Source organism: Zalophus californianus, chromosome Y (assembly GCF_009762305.2).
Source record: "Zalophus californianus isolate mZalCal1 chromosome Y, mZalCal1.pri.v2, whole genome shotgun sequence".
NCBI classification, from domain to species: domain Eukaryota; kingdom Metazoa; phylum Chordata; class Mammalia; order Carnivora; family Otariidae; genus Zalophus; species Zalophus californianus.
The window spans coordinates 338588-359335 of record NC_045613.1 but is presented as its reverse complement, the minus strand read 5'-3'; the positions used below and the strand labels follow the sequence as shown (position 1 = coordinate 359335).

The window sequence follows — 20748 nt, the reverse complement described above, 5'->3', positions numbered from 1 at the left end:
CTAGACATCAAAAAGGAAAAGATAATGTGAAAAAGAAATTTATATTTATTCATAGGTATAACAGTTCGTGAGTAGATAACAACGCAGTAGCAGTATGGTTGGTTTTGGTAGCCAGTGTGTAGCGTATACGATTGCTTCTTCGTAGTCAGCCTATGCGCTAATGAACGAATCATCATAAAATTTTAATGGCTTATGGTATTACAGTCACATTCATAATACAGACTTGGACACATAAATACATTAAAGAAGAAACAGTTACATGTGATGATTGGCTAATACACAGTTTCTCCCAAGTGTGAGAGAGAGGCATCTTTAGAGAGTAAGGCAAATCTTTGAAAGCGAAGTATAAAACAGTAAGAACATGGGCACATTATTAATTTTACATTAAATCTTACTCTCTGTATGCCTCTGTACAGATAGGCTATCCTTTAGGTTCTCCCTAAAGATAGACTTCCATGAGTCTTGCACACGATGTTCTATACGAATATATGGTGATGCTGATGACATGAAACATCTCATCCAGTTCCTGCTGTACGATTACTAAATTTTCACACAAAGGCATACACAGACACAACAGGTAGGTATATTAACTGTACAGCATGATGACGATTTACTGTCCACTAAGTGAAAGGGGATCATCATAAACATCTTCATCTTCGTCTTCTCAGTGAGTAGGCTGAAGAGGAGTTGGTCTTGCTGTCTCAGGAGAAGCAGGGACACTCAGTGTAACTTTATGGAAATACAGAGTAGTTTCTGTCACACGTTCTTCCTTTTTCATTTCTCTAAAAATGTCCCTATATGGGTCCAGTCCTGCTACCGTATGCTTTAGTTTCAATGTCCATATCATGGAAGGGTCCATGTCATAAAAGAAGTCAAAAGCAGTCTTGAATAATCGGAGCCCTCTGCCAGATTGCATACTGTCAATTTGTTTTCTGGCATGGCTTCCTCTTTGTCTCCATCCGCATCATCTGGCCCTGGTTCAGAAGTTCTTATCTCCATCAAGTTGACTTCTGTTAAGTCTTCTGAGATAGTGGGTATTAGCTCTTGAATTTTTCCAAGATCCAGATCTTCAAACCCTTCACCCCCGACCTTTGTTGCCATTTCTACAATCTCTTTTATGACTTTACTGATTACCTCTGTTGTAGAGACTGTGAACTCACGCACAACACCCAGACAGTTTTTTCCAGCAGGAGTTATTTGGGGCTTGATGGCACTCACGGTTTTTTCTGTGACAAGGGCAGTATCTTCAATGGTGCAGTCCTTCCAGATTCTCATGATGTTCTTTAGATTGGGGTTCTCTTCCCTAGCACTGACAGTTCGTTTCATATGCTGCCATGTGTGATGAATTTTAAAGGTCCTTATGACTGTCTGATCTGGGGGCTGAATTAGAGACGTTGTGTTTGGGGGCATGTAGACCACTTCGATACCTTTGGTGCTGAACTCATGTGGGTCTAGCTCGTGAGCAGCACTGTCCAATATCGAAAGAACTTTAAGATGTAGTCCCTCACTAGCAAGGTACTTCCTGATGCCAGAGACTAAGCACGATAGAACCAATCCAGAAGAAGGGTTTTCATTGTTCAGGCTTTCCTGTGCAACCAAGAGAGAGACTTCTCATGTTTATCTCTTCCCTTCAGGTGTCAGGGACTTGAAGCAGTTTTCAAAGATAAGGGCAGACCTGATCAGGCTTGGCTGCATTTGCACAAAACAGTAGACTTGGCCTATCCCTTCCTGACTTAAATCCTGGTGCTTGCTTCTCTTCCTTTCTGACACTTTCTTCCAGAATATGGCACTTTTGTCTGCATAAAAACCTGCTCAGGCAAATAAGTATCCTTTTCCCTCGGGGATTTTCTTAATGGTATCTAGGAATTTGTCTACGGCCTCTTGGTTGGCACAGATTGCTTTCCCCCGTTTTCTTGACATTTTTTTAAGCCAAACCTCTTTCTAAAATTATTGAACCATCCTTTGCTGGCATTAAATTCTCCAGCTTTAGATCCTTCATCTTCCTTTTGCTGACTTTTCCTTTTTCTAGTATGGTATTAGAGTCTATAGGTATGTCTCCCTTACAGCAATCGCATAGTCACACGAAAGCAGCATTTGAAACGTGAGACAAAAAGGTATTTCATGGGGCGCCTGGGTGGCTCAGTGGTTAAGTGACTGCCTTCGGTTCAGGTCATGATCCCAGAGTTCCGGGATCAAGTCCCACATCCGGCTCCCTTCTTGGCGGGGAGTCTGCTTTTCCCTCTGACCCTCTCCCCTCTCATGCTGTCTCTCTCTCTCTCTCTCAAATAAATAAAATATTTAAAAAGAAAGGAAGGGGGAGGGAAGGGAAGGAAGCAAAGGAAAGGAAAGAAATTTCACAAAAGACAGTGATGCGTTGTTGCACCTGCTGGCCTGGCTGAAAGTGGATGACTTCATGGATTTCCTTTTATTTTTTTACAGTCCTAATGCTGGATTTGTTTATCTAGACCTGAATCAATGCTGCATGTCAAACGATTCAGTTTTTTCATGTTATCTCATGACTTTTCTCTGCTTCTTGAGAACACTTCCAATATCACTAGGAGCACTTTGTGTGGGTACTGTTACTCAGCGTTTACAGTATTGCAGTAAACACAATGAAAAATACATGAGAACAGTGAAAAATCTTTTACTGTGATACGCAGTTTTAAAGAGACAAATTGCTCACATAGTGATGCTTATCATCACAAAGTGTTTCAAGGGAATACTGAAAATACTTGAGCTCACTGCAACAGCAACAGGCTATGAAATTGCCATAATATGTACTATAGTGAGTTTTTAGCAATTAAGATTCAGTACTGTATCTTCGTTCATCTACATTTCTCTGGACTGGAATGGCACCATGTACATGTGTGGACACACTTGAATACCTGATAACCTTTTCTAACTTGTGTATTTTACAGATAAAGTAAGCTAGTATCTACATATATTTTAAAGATTCATTACATAACATTCCCTTAATTTTGTGAATATTTCTAGGCTATGTGGTTCATCTGTGAGTTTTTATAGACTGTTGCAAATCTCCAAAAACAGTTCCAATACATGTATTGATAAAAAGCCATTGTATAAGTGGATCCAATTCATGTAGTTCAAGTAGTTTAAACTTAACATTGTTCAAGGTTAACTATAATTGTAAATCAAAGTTCAGTAAAATGTTTAAGAATGTTAATGAGTAACATTTGATTTGGTTATTTAGTTAATTTCAGGGTTTTTTTAATCAGACCTTTAAAGAAAACTTTTATCTTGGAACACTTCATTTTTTATGTCATTTTTGATGCATTTCTTCTGGTATGTCTTAGAATTCAAGGAAAGTGTTCTCTTTATTTCAATTCATTTTATTTTTATTCAAAATTATTTTAGTTCACATTTGATTACAGGAGTAGGTTTATTTAGAATATATATTTTTTGTTGTCAGCTTTTTTTATACCTAAAATACCTAGAATTGTGAGTTTCCTAATTGAAATCAATAGTGTAAAATAGAATTTTATATTTGAGAATCCAAATTTGTTTTTAAAATATAAAAAGATGTATTTTCTCAAATAAGTACAAAAATATTTCCTTCCGGGGAGCCTGGGTGGCTCAGTTGTTAAGCATCTGCCTTTGGCTCAGGTCATGGTTCCAGGGTCCTGGGATCGAGCCCCGCATCGGGCTCCCTGCTCTGCGGGAAGCCTGCTTCTCCCTCTCCCACTCCCCCTGCTTGTGTTCCCTCGCTGGCTGTGTCTCTGTCAAATAAATAAATAAATAAAATTTCCTTCCAAGGCACACTTTTTCCTAGAATATATATTCTTTGCTAATAACATGCGATCTGTTTTTTCAACTCTAGGAATTAATTGATGATTTCATCTTTCCTGCTTCCAAAGTTTACTTGAAATGTATGAGAAATGGAGAACTGCCAGCTGAGCAGGCTATCCCAGTCTGTAGTTCACCTGCTACCATCAATGCTGGTTTTGAACTACTTGTAGCCTTAGCTGTTGGTTGTGTAAGGAACCTCAAACAGATAGTAGACTGTTTGACTGAAATGTATTACATGGGCACAGCAATAACTAGTAAGTATTTTAACTTGTAAAGTTGTTTTGTTGGTTCAGATATCTACCATGTTTAAAATTCTGGGGTTTTTTTCTTCTAGGAAATGTTTAATCTGGGTGTGTTTGTTTTTAGGAACTAGTATGTAGCTTAACGATTTTAATCAAATATGTAAAGACCATTTTAAGTACTCAAAAAGAGATAAGTACAGAGCATTCACACAGAAAAATTCTCCAGTTATATTTAAATGCCTTCATATGGGGCGCCTGCGTGGCTCAGTCATTAAGCTGCCTTTGGCTCAGGTCATGATCCTGAGGTCCTGGGATCAAGCCCCACATCGGGCTCCCTGTTCCGTGGGAAGCCTGCTTCTCCCTCTCCCACTCCCCCTGCTTGTGTTCCCTTTCTCGCTGTGTCTCTGTCAAATAAATAAATAATCTTTAAAAATAAAAATGCGTGCATATAGGTGTTTCAAGGAATTTGGCAAAATGTTTTATTTCATCAGTATAAAATAAAATTTAAACTTGAGTAAGAAGCCAAATTTGATGCTACAGGGTTTAGTATTTAAAAGTGGAAAAATTTTAAAAAAGAAAAGTCCATGAGTGGAGAGATTTGCAGGGCCTTACTTTGAAATTGCTTCGTATTATTTTAATCTGAGTTTTTAAAAATTAATGTTTTGAAGATTACAGTGTGAAAAGATAACACATGCATTTTATTGTTTTCTCAGTTAATGCCACATCAGTCTCATAGTATTGGAAGCTGTGTTTAGATCTTATTAGAACTGAAACTCAAAGAGAAGGGAGTAATCAGTAAAAGTAAGAATAAATAACATAAAATCTAAGAGCTAATATAACATACAGAACTAATGAATGAGTACATTCAGTAATAACCTTTAAGAACATCTGAAATTATCTTGGTTTTCCTGTCTTTCAGAGTGTAAGAAATTTTTCATTCAAATTTTCAGAGTTTCTAGCCAAAAGTTAGATTTTTTGGTACTGTAGAATCTACATAGATGGTTAAAAACTTAGTTTTGTTTCTCTAAATTTTTTTAGCTTTTGAATTTTATGGTTACTTCATTTACATATAAAAGACTTCAGACTAAAGGAACTAAGCTTCCTTCCAATTCCATATTCCTATTTCAAAAATTGTGTATGCATATGCAAGTTGATATTTTGTATATCTCTGTTTAGATTTTTTCTTTTTTTTTTTTTTTAAGTTTTTTGTTTATGTGAGAGAGAGCATGCACACATAAAAGCAGGGGGAATGGCAGAGGGAGAGAATCCCACAGACTCCACACTTAGTGCAGAGCCCAGCATGGGACTGGATCTCGCAACTCTGATATCATATGATATCATAACTTGACCTGAAACCAAGAGTCGGGCACTCGACCAGCTCAGCCACTCAGGCGCCCCTAAATTTTTTTCTTTTTAATACAAATTGGAATATACTGCATACAGTGTTCTTTACTTTCTTTTTAGTTTTGCATTCAGTAAAAATCTAATAGCACATAAAGATCCATCTAATTCTACTTATTGGCCATATACTTTGTAATTTAGTATACTCTTAATTTATGTGATCTGTTTCCCAGATAGTGATGTTCAGATTATTTTTGATTTATACAAGGTGATGGAGGATATAAAGTGATATACACAGTTCTAACAGATCTTTGAAATATACTGTTTTATTAATTCCTCAAGATAGAACTGCGGGTATAGGCAAAGCAGTTTTTACTCCTAGTTTACACTAGGAAATTTAATATTATGCTCTTATATGACTCTAGCAGATGTTCATAGAGGCAGCATCAGTAAAATGCGGACTCAGTAGTTCGGATCTGTATGGTGGTACTGAAATAACAATTTGGAGCAACACTTACAGGTGGTTGTAGTAGTGATAGAATTATTGCTAATATTAATTTATCAGCATAACACAGTGACTAGTGGACAAAGTCATTATCATGTTATGAGGATCTTTTCTTTTCTCAGCTTGTGAAGCTCTTACTGAATGGGAGTATCTACCACCTGTTGGACCCCGCCCATCAAAAGGATTTGTGGGACTCAAAAACGCTGGTGCTACTTGTTATATGAACTCTGTGATCCAACAGCTGTACATGATTCCTTCCATCAGAAACAGTATTCTTGCTGTTGAAGGCACAGGTAGTGATGTAGATGATGATATGTTCGGTGATGAGAAGCAGGACAGTGAGGTAAATTTTAATTATACTTTTTTTTTTCTGTGTTTCAAGGTCTTGATTACCAGATACTGTTTTTTTCTCTTAGAATATTATATTCTTGTAGAACTTTTTTGAACTACTTTTGATGACAGGACAAGAATCTCTGAGCATATCATAGTGTTTATTATCTAACAGACTTTCACAACTTTTCTGTTTGTTCTTCAAAGCAGCAGTTAACGTAATCATGTTTTGTGCAATGTGGTAAGTAAAATTCGGTGTTATAAAGTGACAAATTTCTTTTATTTTAAAATAATTTATATTTTGATTTTTTTAATCTTTATATTCTGTTTTTCCTTTTATATTATTTATATCAATTTCACCACCTATGTCTATTTTTAGAATACTCTTAATATTTTTCTCATTATGATTTTTCTAATACAAAACCAAATTTGTTTGCTACTTTAAATAATAATGCTATATGGTCCTGTTAAGAATATTAGTAAATAGTAAGGATATAATCATGCTACCAGGAGTATCCAGTACAGAATATAAGAAAGTTATGTGTTAGTGGCAAATCAGAGTATGTAAAACTAAGATGTAGCTCTTTATACATTAATATGAAGGACTTAACTTTTAGTTATTGTTTATATCAAAACTATGTTTATTTTCCTTTTCCTTTTTCATTTACACAAGTTCATAGGAATTAACAGAGAAGACAGAAAATACTGTAATTGTAGTAAGTGGTTCTTCCCCCATTCCTGTACTTCTTGCCTTCAGTGACCAAAATTAGTTTGGCTATCCAGTGGTCATGGAGAGTCTGAAACATACAGCTGCCTGCACTCTTCTCATATCCAACAAATCACACCATCCAGACAGTAGTATCTGACTATGTTTACTTTTTTTTTTTTTTTTTAAAGAATCCCCGTTTGAGGTGTCCACACTAGTACCTAGTTAAGAACCAGTGTTGCAGAGAAAATTGGGATATAAATCTTAGTTCTGTAGCTCATATTACTGGTAGGATGCTGAATTAAACATAAATAGACATGGCTAACCATACTGGCAAAATGCAGAAACTACAGACAAGGTGCCAGATTTCTTTGCTGCTTGATAACCGTATGCTTTACGTTGTTTGAACAGTACATTGTGGTTGTCTGTTTACTAGGTTGTTTTCCTAGATTGTAACCTTCTCAATGGCAGGAACTGGGTGTTGTCTACTTCTATCAGAAGCCTCTGACACAGAGCAAACCATATGAAATGGTGTTCAGTGCTCTGTTAACAACTAAATTTTGCTTTATAGTGTGATTAAGACCTTCAGAGCTTCTGTCTATGCTGTTTCTACCAAAGGTAGTCTTAATTGTTGTACTTATTAATAATTCTGATAATGCCACAAGAATTATTTCATATAATCTGTGAAAAATGCATTATCTCCAGAAGAAAATGAATCCTGCAAAGCTAACTTATTTCTACTTACAATAAATATTCATTTGTCTCAATCTAGGCTGTTGAACTTTATCTTTTTTTTCTTATTCTATCTCCAGTGGATGGTCAGGATTCTTCTTCTTCCTCTTTTTTTTAGATTTATTTATTTTAGAGAAAGCATGAGTGGGAGGGGCAGAGGGAAAGGGAGAGAATATCAAGCAGACTCCCCACTGGGTGCAGAGGGCACAATGCTGGGCTCGAGATAATGATCTGAGCCAAAAACCAGAGTTGGACACTTAACTGTCACCCAGGCGCCTCTCAGGATTATTTTATGATTTTTAAATGATAATTCATCTGTGAAATTATAGGACTAAGCACTAATACTGTAAATTTTGAAAGTTGTGTGCTTTGGAAACATGGAATATAAAATAATGCAGATCATTCATTTACTGATTTTATTTGTCTCAGCTTCTACAGTTAGATTAGCTCATCAATGATGGGTTTTTTCTTTTGTTTTTGGTTTTGGTGTTTTGTTGTGTTTGTTTCTTTATTTGTTTTTTGTCTCTAGAGTAATGTTGATCCCCGAGATGATGTATTTGGATATCCTCATCAATTTGAAGACAAACCAGCTTTGAGTAAGACAGAAGATAGGAAAGAATACAATATTGGTGTCCTAAGACATCTTCAGGTCATCTTTGGTCATTTAGCTGCTTCCCGACTACAATACTATGTGCCCAGAGGATTTTGGAAACAGTTCAGGTATATTATGGGTGGATGATAATTTTGATTTTATAAAAATGTCAGTATATTAAGTTTAAATTTCTGTATATGTTAGAATGTATAACCATTTAATATTTAAACAAGGTGATATTATTCTAACGTCCTTCTTAGTCTTTTCTTTGTCTTGGCCGAAGGACGTAAAAATTACCACGTAGTCAGCAGTTCTCAACTGAAACATATGTTAGACATTTTATATATATATATATGTGTGGCTTTTCATTTATGTATCTCTTTTTTAAATAAGCATAACCATGATATTATCTAAAAAAAACCCTCTAATATCACTACATTTAAGTTACTGTTTAAATTTACCAAGTTGTTTAACATTTAGTAGTGTAATTTTTTTAAATGCAGGATCAGAACCCATTTACTACAGTTGGCTGATAGTTCTATGTAGATATATGTAGACCTCTGTATGATAGATCTGTATATGATACCAAAATGACATTATCAATCTATAAATTTCTTTCTTCCACAAATTGAACTGTTCATCTAGGGCAAAAGACTGATTTGCATGTATGCTGCTTCTTTCCAGATATATGCCTTTCCTTTTTTAGTTTTGTCACCTGCCTATACTTTTCTCTCCCCTCTAGTGATTTCAGTACTTTTGTTTTTCTTAGGTTATCTTGTGTCTGACTCAAGATTTTATTCAGTAGTCTAGTCAACATTTCTTTTTTTCCCAAATTACTGTGCTACTGTGTTTCAAGCTGTTGTCTTAAAATCTTTCATTCAGTTATTTGTACATGTGTATGTATTTTGTGTATTTCTGTATATTTCTACAAATATAGCAAGATTTATAGATAGTTTTGCTCCTGAATTATAATGTATTTACTAAATTTGTAATGTATTTGTGCTTAAATATGTTTTTGTCTTCACAGTTACTTTCTCCATTTAATGGAGCCCTTTTGTACTATCTATATTCTAGACACATAACATGAAATTCACCATCGTGAATTGTAACTGTTTAAAAATGTACAATTCAGGGGCACCTGGGTGGCTCAGTCGTTAAGTGTCTGCCTTCAGCTCAGGTCATGATCGCAGGGTCCTGGGATCGAGCCCCACATCAGGCTCCCTGCTCGGCAGGAAGCCTGCTTCTCCCTCTCCCATTCCCCCTGCTTGTGTTCCCTCTCCTACTGTGTCTCTCTCTGTCAGATAAATAAATAAAATCTTTAAAAAAAAAAAAGTACAATTCAATGCCAGTTTAATGCATTCAAAATGTTTTTCTCCAGTCTTCCCTTCTTCCAACGACAAAAAAATTAATGTTCTTTCTATATGAATTTGCCTATTTTCATTATTTCATATAATTTTAATTATGTAATATAGCATTCTTCATCCAACTTCTTTCACAAAGCATAATGTTTTCATGGTTCATCCATTTTTTAGCATGTATCAGAACCTAATTTCATGGATGAATGATATTCCATTATGTGGATGGATACTCCACAGCTTGGTTATTTCTTCATCAATAGATGGACATTTCAGTGGTTTCTTTCTTTGGGCTATTTGAATAGTGCTCTTATCAGCATTAATGTTGTGTAAGTTTTTGTATAAGATTACATTTTCATTTTATTAGTGTACATACACGTGAGCAGTATAGGTGCTGGGTCATATGGTAATTCTGTTTAATATTTGAGGAACCACCAAACTGTTCCATGTCCTTTAAGTCATTTTACTTTGCCATCAGCAAAATTTGATGGTTACAGTTTTTTAATAATCAGTATTTTATTTTTCATTTTTTGTGTTTTCCTTTTCCCTTTGTTTTTGTGATAGCCTTCCTAGTTGGTGTCAAGTGATACCTTATTGTGGTTTTAATTTTCATTTCTCTCATGAATAATAGTGTTGAATATCTATTAATGTATTTATTGCCCTGTTTTGCTTTAAGGAGAGTGTCTATTCAAGTTATTTCTCCATGTCTTTTTGTTACTGTGTTATGAAGAGTTCTTTGTATAACCATCGTACTAGGCCCTTACAGATAAGTGATGTACAAATACTTTCTCCCATTCTGTGGATTTGCTTTTCACTCTCTTGGTAGTTCCTTTGATCCACAAAATTTTTAAAATTTGAGGAAAGCCCTTCTACCTATTTTTTCTTTTTCAGGTTTCCACTCTAATGCACTATTTTTTTTATTGTTCTAAAAACGTGTATGACGTAAGAGTATTTTAAATGCTTTTCTGTGTACAGTTCATTGGCATTGAGCACATTTACATTTTGTGCACCATCACTGAAATCCAGAATTTTTTTCTTTCTTTTTTTCGGAACTGAAACTCTATGAATCAATAATCCCACATACTGATTTTTACATGTTGATTTTTATATCTTGCAACTTTGCTGAATTTATTCCTTGAACTCTAACAGTTTTTTGCGGAATCTTTAGGATTTCCAGTTTAGATACATGTGTTTCTTAATTTACCAATTGGTATTTGCTATAGACCTTCCAGTGCTATGAAGAAATAAGACATCCTGCCTCTTTCCTGATCTTAGAAAAAAGCTTTCAGTCTTTGACCATTTGATCTTGACCTTACATCATATGTATTAATACTGATGGGTCAAGTATGTAAACATAAGAAATAAAACTACAAAATATAAAACTTTTAGAAGAGGGCGCCTGGTGGCTAAGTTGGTTAAGCGAATGCCTTCGGCTCAGGTCATGATCCTGGAGTCCCGGGATCGAGTCCCGCATCGGGCACCCTGCTTGGTGAGGACCTGCTTCTCCCTCTAACCCAACCCCCTCTCATGTACTCTCTCTCTCTCTCTCATTCTCACTCTTTCAAAATAAATAAATCTTTTTAAAAAAAAAACTTTTAGAAGAAAACAAAGGCAGAGTACTTCAGTACGTTGGATTTTGCAGTGATTTCTTGGTATGACACTAATAAACAATAGAAAATATCCTAACATTCTATTTTCAGTGAAAATATTCTTCAGTAGTGAAGGAGAGAAAAGTCCATTCATTCTCAAAGGGAAATGTGCAATGAATTTCCTCACAAAGTTTCTTTGGAGGGGGATAATTTACTTAGGGAAAATTTGGAATTTCAAAAATAAGAATATCAGAAATGTGAAATACTGTGTATTCACAGTACTCTGTTTTTCTTTTATTATTTAGTTTGTATAAATATTGAAAGCAAAAATAATAGTGAAAAGGAAATCATTCAATATATTATTAATGTAGGGGCACCTGGGTGGCTTAGTCATTAAGTGTCTGCCTTCGGCTCAGGTCATGGGGATTGAGTCCCGCATAGGGCTCACTGCTCAGTGCGAAGCCTGCTTCTCCCTCTCCCACACCTCCTGCTTGTGTTCCCTCTCTTGCTGTGTCTCTCTCTGTCAAATAAAATCTTTAAAAATATATGTGTATTTTTAATGTAATACATTTAATATTTTTAACAGAAAAATAAAGGCCGTTATTTATTTGGCTATGAATCTTCTTTGTTTTTGTTTAAGATTTTATTTATTTGAGAGAGAGCATGAGCAAGGGGAGAGGCAGAGGGAGAGAGAGCAGCAGACTTCACACAGAGCAGGGAGCAGGGCTCTCAATATGGGGCTCGATCCCAGGACAATGGGATCATGACCTGAGCTGAAGGCACACACTTAACCAACTGAGCCACTCAGGTGCCCCGCTTCTTTGTGTTATATGAATGCCAAAACATAAACTCTACATGATAAGTTACGACTGTTTATAGAGCAAACAAAAAATAACAGATGTAGATAAAAAGCAGATTTCATTGAAATAGAAAAATATAATTAAATAATTCTCAAAAGGGTAGAGAAGAAAAAACTGATAGACAAACAATGAAATAATAGGATAATATGACTAAATTCAGTTATATCAGTAGTAATATAAAGTCAAATTGGTCCTTAAGCCACAGATTGTTAGATGAAATTAAAAATCAGGCCTCAATTATCTGTACCATGCAAGATACCAAATTTAAATTTAATGCTGTGAATTAAAAGTAAAGAGATGAAAAGCATGTCAGAGTTCAGTACACATATGGGAATGGTAAAATAAATCTAGTGGCAGCACCAGATACTGGCTAGGGTACTGAGAAATGGGATCACCTGTTGCCGCTGTGAATACAAAATAATTCAGCTGTCCTAGAAAGCAATTTAGCAATTCCTTATATAATCCATAGTTGCAGTCAGGAATAGTTATGCCAGAGAAAAGGAAATTTAGGTTGACACCAAAATTTGTACACAGATATTCAGAGCAGCTCTGAGTAGCCCCAGACTGGGAATAATAACCAAGATGTTCTTCCACAGCTCAGTAGTTAAATGAATTGGTATACCTATATTACATACTAAAAAACAATGAACTCTTGGTACATGCAGCAGCTTGGTTGAATCTCAGCATTTTGCTGACTGAGAAAGGCCAAATCCAAAAGGCTACATACTATATAATTCTCTTCATATAAAATGTTTGAAATGACAAAGTTTTAGAAATGAAAGACAGACTAGTGTTTGCCAGAGTTGGGAATGAGTAGCAAGTAGATGGGTGTGATTGTAGAATGAATGCTTGAGAGATCCTTATGATGGTAACTGTTCTGTATCTTAACCAGGGTAGACACACAACACAGAAGTTAACAAAATTTCATAAAGCTAAATAGCACACAGATATAAAGAAGTAAGCCTGTAGAAATCTCAGTAACGTTGGAGCTTATATCACTATCAGTATCCTGATTTTGATATTGTTGTGTGGTTTTGTAAGATGTTCCGTTGGGAGTAACTGTACAAAAGGCACAGAGGGTATATTATTTTTTTAGAACTCTCTGTGATTCTGCAATTATCTCAAAATTGTTTTTAAAAATCAAATGGTAGGAAAAAAGTATTAGTTTGACCCAAACATTAATGCCAGAAAAAATGAAAGATCAAACTTAAGTAACTTTGAAAAACAGTACTCTCAATACTATAAAAACGAAAAAAGTTTCTAGAAATTTAGAGTATGGAAGGTTTTGACTACTACATGGTAGCATTAGGAGATTTGGGGTCGGGGGTGAGGACTGAGATATGGTCTGGTATATTGATTGTGGTGGTCATTAGACATCTGTCTGCATTTGGTAAGATACACATTGTGCTCCAAAAAGATTTAATGTTACTATCTGTAAATTTAAAAATAATTTTAAAAAATAAGCAGCTAAAAATAAAAAATAAGCTGCTAGTTTTTTAAATTGTAAAAGCACACCACACACAAAAGATAATAAACCTCCTTACCAAATTTAACATTTTACCATATGTTTTGCTGAAAATGAATATATTTTATTCCCTTATGTATATTATTATTCTATAACCATTAAATGTTACTAATATCCATCATAACCTGATAGTAGCAACAACAGTTCTCATTTTTTGTTCACACACTTGGTATTTTGTCTTCTCAGAATCTGTTGGCCTAAATTTTATTTTTATTTTTTTAACTTTTTTTTTTTTTAAAGATTTATTTATTTATTTGACAGAGGGGAGACACAGCGAGAGAGGGAACACACGCAGGGGGAGTGGTAGAGGAAGAAGCAGGCTTCCCGGCAATCAGGGAGCCCAATGAGGGGCTCAATCCCAGGACTCTGGGATCATGACCTGAGCCGAAGGCAGATGCTTAACGACTGAGCCACCCAAGCGCCCCTTTAACTTTCTTTTAAGTAAACTACTCCCAGTGTAGGGCTCAAACTCAACAACCCTGACATCAGGAGTTCCATGCTCTACTGACTAAGCCACCCAGGCACCTCTGAACTAAATCATAAATTCATTTGGATTACTAGAAATTACAAAAGAACAGGATAAAGCTTTTTTTTTTTTCATTTGGAAAAATCACCTTGGTTAAGAATAAATTGCTGTAACCTTTGCAATATGGCATGCAAGATTTAAGCAGAACTAAATGTCAGTAGTTAATTATAACAGCCATACAAGAATGGATTTTCCTTCTCATGTTAATGCTCTTTACTTGCATTCAGAATGCACAAATACACTGTTTCATATAGAAGACACCGTTCTTTTTTTTTTTTAGGACACCATTTTTAAAGCCTGCTACCCGTAATTTCTTGGTAATTCTTTGACACTGGAGTACAGTTTTTAGTGTGACCTTCACTTCCATTACCATTACTACTCGGTAGATAGTGTTTATTGCTTTATTTCTACTTCCTATATGAATAAAGGCTCAGCTTAGATTTCTGACATTTTTGTTGTGGTTATGAAAAGTAAGATATGGATATTCTGGGGACATAGTATAGTTCTTAACTTTATTTTTTTTTTCTAAGGCTTTGGGGTGAACCTGTTAATCTTCGGGAACAACATGATGCCTTAGAGTTTTTTAATTCTTTGGTGGATAGTTTAGATGAAGCTTTAAAAGCTTTAGGACATCCAGCTATACTAAGTCAAGTCCTGGGAGGTTCCTTTGCTGATCAGAAGATTTGCCAAGGCTGCCCCCATAGGTAAGTGCTAATTAAGGTTTTTATTGTTCCAATTTTAGTATAAGCTGAGGCCTTAACTGACTGACTGAGCCACCAGGTGCCCCAGGGAAAGAGAATCTTAAGCAGGCTCCACACGACCCCATGAATTACTACTTAAACACATAACATAGGTAGCAAGCAGTATGAGAGAATATAAAGAACTTAACCAGTGAGGTCAGACAAGCCTAACTTCAAATCACCACTCTTCCTCGTTAAGTGTACCAAATTAATCTCTTTCTTTGATAGCCCCCTCTCACTTCCACTCCAGTTCCTTATCTGTGAAATATGGATGGATATGCCTCTCTTTAACTGTTTTTTTTTCTAGAAGGTTTTTTATGAAGGTGATGATAAGCAATAGTATGTATTAAGAATCTAATAGGGGTGCATGGGTGGCTCAGTCGGATAAGCATCTGCCTTCGGCTCAGGTCATGAGCCCAGGGTCCTGAGAAGGAGCCCCTCGTCAGGCTCCCTGCTCAGCGGGAAGCCTGCTTCTCCCTCTCCTCCCTGCTTGTGCTCTGTGTCTCACTCTTTATCTCAAATAAATAAATAAAATCTTTTAAAAAAAATCTAATATAGGGGCACTTGCCTGGCTTAGTCAGTAGAGCATGAGTTTCTTGATCTTAGGGTCATGAGATTGGGCCCCACATTAGGGATAGAGATGACTTAAACTAAATTTTTTAATCTAATACACAGTGTCCACACAAACTTAAGTAAGCTTATTAATAACTCTTGACTAATATATTTAACATGATATATTAAAGACTAAAAATATATTTTGCATCAAGTTTACAGCTAAAGGATAACTAGAAACTTAAGGAATAAATCCTTTTGATTTTCTCTTAAAATAATACCTTTAGATACGAGTGTGAAGAATCTTTTACAACTCTGAATGTAGATATTAGAAATCACCAAAACCTTCTTGATTCTTTGGAACAGTATATCAAGGGAGATTTATTGGAAGGTGCAAATGCATATCGATGTGAAAAATGTGATAAAAAGGTAAGTATTGTCTGGTTTTAAAAATCAATGATAATGTTTAACTGAACTGGAAGATGTCAGAGTTGCTTTGTTCAACCTCAAAATATACCACTTTTCTACTCTGCTTTGTTACAGTTGTGGCAGAGAGGCAGTCACAGTAACTTAAAGATTTATCAGGGAAACTATTGAGAGATTTGTCAAGGAAACTCTCGAGAGAAAATAAAGCCAGTGGACTACAAAAAAACATTTAATTTGGATGATTCATTTTAGATGTCACAGTTGCTATTGAATTCCTTAAACCAGAAGGGCTGATAATAGAAAACACTGCTCCTCTTTTATATTCCATGTTACTCGTCATGTTTAGAATCACTCATTTTATCTGGTTACATCAGATTTTCATAACCACTTGCACTTTTTTTAAACACCAGATCTCATTTTTTCAGCCCAATTCATTTTATTCCAGCCACTTAAACAGTTAAAGATGGAATGATAACATGTCTTTGATGATAGATATTACAGAAATATTTTTCTGAGCCCTACTCTCATCTCCTAACTACCTGTATTATTCTGACATTAAACATCATATAGATCATGATCTCTGAAGCCACAATATTGTCTGTTACCTACAGGTCTCAGTCACTTTCCTCTGAGGCAGCCTGTTTTGTACACATCTTTCCATTCTTCCTTCCCATATTTTAAACTATGAACCTTGAGTTAGGAGCTTTTTAGAACAGTCAGAATTAAATATGTTAATATGTGTGCAGCATTTAGTATACTATGTGGCCGTAAGTGCCATAGGTAGTAGATGCTGTTACTACGTACAGTATTTCTTAAGAAGTTTGCTTATAGCAGATTCTGTTCATTAGCATAAAAATAAACATTAGAAAAATAACATGATCAGATAGAAATAGCAGTATGGAAACATGTAGCCATTAATTTCTGTGTCACATGAGACTAATTATGTATTTTTAGGTTTGGTATAAAAGTTTTGAAAAAGTAGTAACAAAATGATCTTAATTGTATTCATCATCATGTACTCCTCTATTTCTGAATAAATCCAGATCATAAAGTTTTAAATTTTTTTATTTTTTATTTGGGTTATAAAAGCCCCTGTTTATATTCACTGTTTATTGTAGGTTGATACAGTAAAGCGCTTGCTAATTAAAAAGTTGCCTCCTGTTCTTGCTATCCAATTGAAACGATTTGACTATGACTGGGAAAGAGAATGTGCAATTAAATTCAATGATTATTTTGAATTTCCACGAGAGCTGGACATGGAACCTTACACAGTACCAGGTGTTGCAAAACTGGAAGGAAATAATGTAAACCCACACAGTCAGTTGATAGAACAGAATGAGCAGTCTGAAAGTGAGACAACAGGAAGCACAAAATACAGACTTGTGGGTGTGCTTGTACACAGTGGTCAAGCAAGTGGAGGACATTATTATTCTTACATCATTCAAAGGAATGGTAAAGATGGTGAGAGAAATCGCTGGTATAAATTTGATGATGGAGATGTAACAGAATGTAAAATGGATGATGATGAAGAAATGAAAAATCAGTGTTTTGGTGGAGAGTACATGGGAGAAGTATTTGATCATATGATGAAGCGGATGTCGTACAGGCGGCAAAAAAGATGGTGGAATGCTTATATACTTTTTTATGAACGAATGGACACAGTAGACCAAGATGATCAGATGATAAGATATATATCAGAGCTTACTATCACAAGACCCCATCAAATTATGTCACCAGCCATTGAGAGGAGTGTTCGAAAACAAAATGTGCAATTCATGCATAACCGAATGCAGTACAGTTTAGAATATTTTCAGTTTGTAAAAAAACTGCTTACATGTAATGGTATTTATCTAAGCCCTGCTCAAGGTAAGTTTCTGGAATTTAGCTTCTTATTAATAAACAATTTTTATTTAACTTACAGAATTTTTTATTGGCCATAAATGCATATTAATATTTTCCTTCAGTTTTCTGAAGGTTTCCTTCAGTTTCCTTCAGTTTTTTTTTCCTTTTTTTTCCAGAAAATAATTAGCATTTTATTTTAAAGATGTCAGCTTTTTTTTAATAAAAGATATTTATTTATGCATTTGTCAGAGAGAAGGCGGGGAGAAAGAGACCATAAGCAGGGGGAATGGCAGGCAGAGCAGGCAGAGGGAGAAGCAGACTCCCCACCAAGTAAGGAGCCCGATTTGGAACTCAGGGCAAGACCCTGGGATAATGACCTGAGCCAAAGGCAAATGCTTAACCCACTGAACCACCCAGGCTTCCCAGTGTCAGCATTTTTCGTTCATTATGTTAAAGTCAAGTATTTAATATCCCTGTATTTTTGAGTAGTGATAGTATCTAGAAACATTGAAGAGCTTTTATTTATAACAATTTACTTGACTTAAACATTAGTTTGAAACATGGTTTGGTGAAGTACTAAGATAGGCACTAAAGATTACTTTTAGCTAAGATCATTTTAACATTGGGCATTTGTTTAAATATGTTTAAATAAAAATGTTTGATTACATACATGTTTTTTAAAGGACAAGATCACTTGTTGCCTGAAGCAGAAGAAATCACTATGATTAGTATTCAACTTGCAGCTAGATTCCTCTTTACCACTGGATTTCACACGAAGAAAATTGTCCGTGGCCCTGCCAGTGATTGGTACATGGCTTTGAATTTTATTCATATTATACTCATGGTCGGTTTGCATCAATACTGCACTGCTTTATTTTTCCCTAACCATGAGAATCTTATTTCAAACATAGGATAAAAATTTGGTAGTAATGTTGAAAAGAATATTAAAATTGCTTAATCTTAGTATGCCTTCTATTCAAAAATTGACTCCTTATTTCTATTAAATTATAGCTCTTACTGTTTCATCATGAAAGTTTTAAGCTTTATCTAGATGGAATTTTGACTTAAGTTCAAAAATACAGCAGTTTTTTTTAAGTGTTTATGGTCTTAAGTTTCTAATTGTAAAAGTATGGAGGACATTACAATATCTTGATCTAACAGCTGTTTCAGCATCTTTTTGGAAAATACATTTGCATCCATCTACACAAGTTCTCATTTAATTCATTTTGTGACTGTGGACTAGATCAAGTCACAGTTCTGATGCTTGTACTAGAACCAACCATGACCATTAATTAGAGAAGAACTTTCTTTTTTATTTGATTCATAGAAGTCTATTGGTTCACTCTAGAAATCAAAACAGAAGAACATTAATAAAAGTTGATATTCATATATTTTTCTGTTTTAGGTATGATGCACTGTGCCTTCTTCTCCGTCATAGCAAAAATGTGCGTTTTTGGTTTGCTCATAATGTTCTTTTTAATGTTTCAAATCGCTTCTCTGAATATCTCCTCGAGTGCCCTAGTGCAGAAGTGAGGGGTGCATTTGCAAAACTTATAGTATTTATTGCACATTTTTCTTTGCAAGATGGGCCTTGTCCTTCATCATTTACATCTCCTGGACTTTCTGGTCAGGTAATTGAAAGCTTTTCTCTAACAATAAAATACGAGTAAATCCTGTTTCCTGCAAAATCAAATCACTAAACATACGCATTTGTTTAACACATATACCATATATATACAAGCATGCATATATTTATTAAAATTATTTCACACCAATGAGTATGATTATTGGGTGCTTTCAGAATGTAAGGAAAATTCCTTCTGTTTATTTAGTTACTAGCAGTTATGTAGTAAGTCTTCAGATTACATATGTTCAGGGAGGACTTTTATAATGCTAAATTTGAATCTTTTAAGTAGCCTATTTAGCATAAAACTATGGATTTTTTTTTTCGGTTACAACAGTAATACCTACAGTAAAATTTCCAGCTCTTCCTTCCATCTCTGTAAAAGCAACTATTTTTAAGTAATTTACTTCCTGATATTTCTGCCTAATGCAGTCATGTGTATATATATATATATATACATACACACACACACACACACACACACATTCCTAATGCAAACATATATATAGGAAGTATCCTTTTCTCCATCTTGTTGCTAATAAAATATTTTATCCTTCACAGGCATGTGATAACTTAAGCTTGAGTGATCACTTACTAAGAGCAGTATTAAATCTCCTCAGAAGGGAAGTTTCAGAGCATGGCCGTCATTTACAGCAATATTTCAATCTGTTTGTAATGTATGCTAATTTAGGTAAGAATTTTTAATAATTCCATATAATGTATTGTTTCATATTTAGTACTAAATGATGAATGTATTTTAACGCAGTGATGAGACCTAATTTGTTCTGAAATATAAGCAGTATTCTGTATTTATGATGTTAAAATCCCTTGCAGATTTTAACTTTTTAATGTCAGTTCTCATTTTGGATTCTGGTAATTTATGCACTTAAATTATTTCCTTGATAGTTGTTAAGTTTAGTATTTCTTATATTTTTATCTCCTAATCCTGGTTTAAAAATACTGTTTCACAGGCTATATCTCACATGATATGAATCAGAATTTCTAGGGATAGGAAAAACCATTCTCTAAAGGATCCCAGGTGGTTGTATTTGTCAGATTTAGGAATCACTTGCTATCAGGCACCTGTGTGGCTCAAGTGGTTAAGCAACTGCCTTCAGCTCAGGTCATGATCCCAGAGTCCCAGGATCGAGTCCAACATCAGGCTCCCTGTTCAGCAGGGGAACCTGCTTTTCCTTCTGACCCTTCCCCCTCTCATGCTCTTTCTTTCTCTTTCTCAAATATAATAAAATCTTAAAAAAAAAAAAAAGAATCACTTCTTAAAGAAGGTGCTCTGTACCTATGTTTTTGTTAAAATAAATTGAAGTCAGTGAAAAATGTATGTAAGTTACTCTGTTGAAATCAGTATCAGTAACTGTTTTCAAAATATGCTTTTCTTGTGTTCATTTCTTCTCAGTTGTTCCAGAGCGCTTACCTAAAGTGTTACATTATATTGT

General features: G+C 35.0%; 1 protein-coding gene across 1 annotated transcript in view; it reads left to right on the top strand.

Moving 5' to 3' along the window:
* The window catches only part of LOC118356607 (probable ubiquitin carboxyl-terminal hydrolase FAF-X), a 150223-nt gene that overhangs the window by 118728 nt on the left and 10747 nt on the right, over nucleotides 1-20748 (top strand). Inside the window, 9 exon segments of the mRNA XM_035725858.1 lie at nucleotides 3839-4061; nucleotides 6018-6238; nucleotides 8193-8383; nucleotides 14641-14814; nucleotides 15690-15831; nucleotides 16947-17694; nucleotides 18354-18477; nucleotides 19076-19301; nucleotides 19856-19985. Of these exon segments, the coding sequence (XP_035581751.1) occupies nucleotides 3839-4061; nucleotides 6018-6238; nucleotides 8193-8383; nucleotides 14641-14814; nucleotides 15690-15831; nucleotides 16947-17694; nucleotides 18354-18477; nucleotides 19076-19301; nucleotides 19856-19985 (2179 nt within the window).